At 37.0% G+C, this 5,272-nt stretch overlaps 1 protein-coding gene across 1 annotated transcript in view; it reads right to left on the bottom strand.

Moving 5' to 3' along the window:
- kalrna (kalirin RhoGEF kinase a) overlaps positions 1–5,272 on the bottom strand; it is a 119,192-nt gene that overhangs the window by 88,363 nt on the left and 25,557 nt on the right. The window contains exons 19-24 of the mRNA XM_080018985.1: positions 5,173–5,272; positions 2,723–2,842; positions 2,410–2,478; positions 2,181–2,330; positions 486–626; positions 256–360 (exon numbers count right to left, since the gene is read on the bottom strand). The exon at positions 5,173–5,272 is cut by the window's right edge and continues 67 nt beyond it. Of these exons, the coding sequence (XP_079875111.1) occupies positions 256–360; positions 486–626; positions 2,181–2,330; positions 2,410–2,478; positions 2,723–2,842; positions 5,173–5,272 (685 nt within the window). The remainder of the gene's footprint in view (positions 1–255; positions 361–485; positions 627–2,180; positions 2,331–2,409; positions 2,479–2,722; positions 2,843–5,172) is intronic.

Below are 5,272 nucleotides of genomic sequence, written 5' to 3'. Positions count from 1 at the left end.
GTCAGTTGATTTCAATATAGATTATAATTCTATAGCAGCGTTTTCACTCAGTTATACAATCATTCAAATTCAACAACAATTTTGTCTTGGCAACCAACCACTGAAGCATGGTTGGCAACTTGGCAACCACTTGTAAAAGTGAAGTGTTGGGCCCTGCTGTCAAATTAATTGTACAATGTCCTCCTGACCTTTGACCTGCTGCTGCTACTCACGGTACTAGTACTGGTACTGGCAACTGTACTACTAACCTTTGACCTGCTGCTCGGGCGCTCTGGAGTGCGAGGATCCCGGCATGTTGACGTTGTTCCTGTGGATGTACTTCAGAAACACCTCAGCGTTCCTCCTGGCCAGCGTACACGCCTGCAAGCACACGGTGCACCTTCAACACGCTAAAAACACAGCCCAGATGGACAGGCAGACAGACGGGCTGACAGACAGGCAGAACGATCAGACAGACAGACAAACAGGCAGGCAGACTGTCTCACCTTCAGGAAGGCCTCCTTCTGCTCCAGGTGTTTGCTGATCAGGGGCAGCAGCTGCTCGCTCTCGCTGACCTTCTCATGAGCTCCACACCAGTCCTCCTCGCGGCGGTACTCCAGCTCCAGACTGTCCAGTACACTGCACACCTGGGGAGGGTGGAGGTCCGCATGAGATGGAGGTAGAGAAGAGTCAAGGAGGATGGAGATCCTTCTAAGATGGAGATAGAGAAGAGTCAAGGAGGATGGAGATCCTTCTAAGATGGAGGAGTCTGGAGCCTGAATGAGCACAGCACCAGCTTCTGAAACTTGGGAGGCCAGCGAGGGGAAGGGGAATAACATGAGGTCATCAAGGTAGTTTCAACATTATGGGTGCTGCAGAGGTCAGTAGAGGTCAGTAGAGGTTGGTCAGTTTGTAGAGGTCAGTCAGTCTATAGAGGTCAGACAGTTTGTAGAGGTTAGTAGAGGTTGTTCAGTTTGTAGAGGTCAGTAGAGGTCAGACAGTTTGTATAGGTCAGTCAGTTTGTAGAGGTCAGACAGTTTTTAGAGGTCAGACAGTTTGTAGAGGTCAGACAGTTTGTAGAGGTCAGTAGAGGTCAGTCAGTTTGTAGAGGTCAGCCAGTTTGTAGAGGTCAGTCACTTTGTAGAGGTCAGACAGTTTGTAGAGATCAGACAGTTTGTAGAGGTCATTCAGTTTGTAGAGGTCAGACAGTTTGTAGAGGTCAGACAGTTTGTAGAGGTCAAACAGTTTGTAGAGGTCAGTCAGTTTGTAGAGGTCAGACAGTTTGTAGAGGTCAGTGGAGGTCAGACAGTTTGTAGAGGTCAGTCAGTTTGTAGAAGTCAGGCAGTTTGTAGAGGTCAGACAGTTTGTAGAGGTCAGTCAGTTTGTAGAGGTCAGACAGTTTGTAGAGGTCAGTCAGTTTGTAGAGGTCAGTCAGTTTGTAGAGGTCAGTCAGTTTGTAGAGGTCAGTAGAGGTCAACAGCATTGCAGTATTTTCAGACGGGGATGACAAGCACCTGAACCAGAACTTGCGCTGCTTCCCTGGTGAGGAATGGACGGATGTAAACCTGGTGTGTTGTAGCAGCAATGTGAGCAGGACAGCTGGTTGTGGGCGGAGCAGGACAGCTGGTTGTGGGCGGAGCAGGACAGCTGGTTGTGAGCAGAGCAGGACAGCTGGTTGTGGGCGGAGAAGGACAGCTGGTTGTGGGCGGAGAAGGACAGCTGGTTGCGGGCGGAGCAGGACAGCTGGTTGGGGGCGGAGCTGGACAGCTGGTTGTGGGCGGAGCTGGACAGCTGGTTGTCCAGAATCAAGGTTCTTCAACACGTTGGTGTTCTCAATGGTAAGGGCGAGGTCTGTGTGAGGGTTTTCCAGGGAGGAGGAGGAGGAGCTACGTCCAGGCGGTGCTGAGACATTCATGCACTAATGTCTTCAAGACATTCTGGATTTGGGTTAGGGGGAAAGGAGGGGTGGAGTCATCTGCACAGCGGTGCTAGGAGAAGCCATGGGTGGAGATCACACCACCCGGGGGTTGAGTACAAGGAGAAGATCAGAGGAGCCAGGAAGGAGCCCAGAGGGACACCAGGGTTTAAAGGACCGGCCAAGTAGGACGTAGCCCAGGAGGGCTCCGAGATCAGGGGGTGGAGGGAAGGATTGGATGGAGAAGGAGATGGAGGAGAGGAATGAAGGATGATAAAGGACGCACCTGCTCCGAGGTCTTGTAGAAGGCCACAGAGGCGTTGACCAGCTTCAGCCTGTCCTCCATCTTCAGCATCAGCTGCTGCCACTGGACAGCAACCTGCTCCGCACACGACCTGATGGTGTCGGGGTCATAGTGGCCGCCCTGCAGCAGCACCTGGGGGGAACACACACCTTGAAGCGCACCTCCACCCAACTTACAGTGTGTAGTTCCTGAGCACTAGAGGGAGCTGTACCTCGGCCTTGTGCTGCACCTGCAGGGCGCTCTGGTGGGTCTTCTGCAGAGAGCTGGCGTGGAAGAGAGACTGAACACAACACTCTAGGTCAACAACACCACCTTCACAGCGTGGAAGAGAGACTGAACACAACACTCTACGTCAACAACACCACCTTCACAGCACATACAGCTCCTTCACTCAGTCCACCCCTTGAAATCTCTTTTTTACTTCAATATATTTGTGGACTGTGCAGGTGCTTTGGCTGCTGGAAGGTGTGGTTGGTGGTGCAGGTGCTTTGGCTGCTGGAAGGTGTGGTTGATGTGGGAAGCACCTCGATGGCCATCTGGAAGTGTTCATGCTCCCTCTGCAGCTGCTCCGCCTCTGACAGAGAGCTGGCGTTCACCATGCTGGCATTCAACATGGCCTCCCCATTACGGATCCAGCCCAGCACCTGAGAGGGAGGAATGGAGGGAGGAATGGAAACCCATGCTTCAGCAAAATGATATTGTTAATGGTACAATCCATAGCAGTTGTTTTTATCCCTGTTATTATAATAATAATAATAACAATAATAATAATAATTATTATTATTATTATTATTATTATTATTATTATTATTATTATTATTATAATAGTATATATATAATATCATATCTATATTAATATCATATCTATATCTGTATCATATCTATATAATATCATATCTATATCTGTATCATATCTATATAATATCATATCTATATTAATATCATATCTATACAGTATTAATATCATATATATATTAATATCATATCTATATTAATATCATATCTATATCTGTATCATATCTATATTCATATCATATCTACATCTGTATCATATCTATATTCATATCATATCTATATTAATATCATATCTATATCTGTATCATATCTATATTCATATCATATCTACATCTGTATCATATCTATATTCATATCATATCTATATTAATATCATATCTAAATTAATATCATATCTATATCTGTATCATATCTAAATAATATCATATCTAAATAATATCATATCTATATTAATATCATATCTATACAGTATTAATATCACATATATATATTAATATCATATCTATATTAATATCATATCTATATCTGTATCATATCTATATTCATATCATATCTTTATTAATATCATATCTATATTAATATCATATCTATATCTGTATCATATCTATATAATATCATATCTATATTAATATCATATCTATATTCATATCATATCTATATTAATATCATATCTATATCTGTATCATATCTATATTAATATCATATCTATATTCATATCATATCTATATTAATATCATATCTATATTAATATCATATCTATATTCATATCATATCTAAATCTGTATCATATCTATATTAATATCATATCTATATTCATATCATATCTAAATCTGTATCATATCTATATTCATATCATATCTATATTAATATCATATCTATATTAATATCATATCTATATCTGTATCATATCTATATAATATCATATCTATATTAATATCATATCTATATTCATATCATATCTATATTAATATCATATCTATATTAATATCATATCTATATCTGTATCATATCTATATTCATATCATATCTATATTAATATCATATCTATATTCAAATCATATCTATATCTGTATCATATCTATATTAATATCATATCTATATTTATATCATATCTATATTCATATCATATCTATATCTGTATCATATCTATATCTGGATCATATCTATATTCATATCATATCTATATCTGTATCATATCTATATTAATATCATATCTATATCTGTATCATATCTATATAATATCATATCTATATTAATATCATATCTATATTTATATCATATCTATATCTGTATCATATATATATTAATATCATATCTATATAAATATCATACCTATATAAATATCATACCTATATTAATATCATATCTATATCTGTATCATATCTATATTCATATCATATCTATATTCATATCATATCTATATTAATATCATATCTATATCTGTATCATATCTATATTAATATCATATCTATATTCATATCATATCTATATCTGTATCATATCTATATTAATATCATATCTATATTAATATCATATCTAAATCTGTATCATATCTATATTCATATCATATCTATATTAATATCATATCTATATAATATCATATCTATATTCATATCATATCTATATTCATATCATATCTATATTAATATCATATCTATATTCATATCATATCTATATCTGTATCATATCTATATTCATATCATATCTATATCTGTATCATATCTATATTAATATCATATCTATATCTGTATCATATCTATATAATATCATATCTATATTAATGTCATATCTATATTTATATCATATCTATATCTGTATCATATATATATTAATATCATATCTACATTAATATCATATCTATATTAATATCATATCTATATCTGTATCATATCTATATAATATCATATCTATATTAATATCATATCTATATTTATATCATATCTATATCTGTATCATATATATATTAATATCATATCTATATTCATATCATATCTATATTAATATCATATCTATATAAATATCATACCTATATTAATATCATATCTATATCTGTATCATATCTATATTAATATCATATCTATATTCATATCATATCTATATTAATATCATATCTATATTCATATCATATCTATATCTGTATCTATATCCATATCTGTAATATTTCACGTTTCTGTCCCACCTGTGTGACCTCAGCCTGCAGGTGTGTGAGCTGCAGCGTCTGTTCCAGGTGTGTGTGTGTGAGCTCAGCGCTGACGTCCACTTCCTGCTGCTTCTCGTGG

The sequence above is a fragment of the Zeus faber genome (assembly GCF_960531495.2).
Source record: "Zeus faber genome assembly, chromosome: 18".
NCBI lineage: Eukaryota > Metazoa > Chordata > Actinopteri > Zeiformes > Zeidae > Zeus > Zeus faber.
This window is presented reverse-complemented; position numbering and strand designations above follow the sequence as displayed.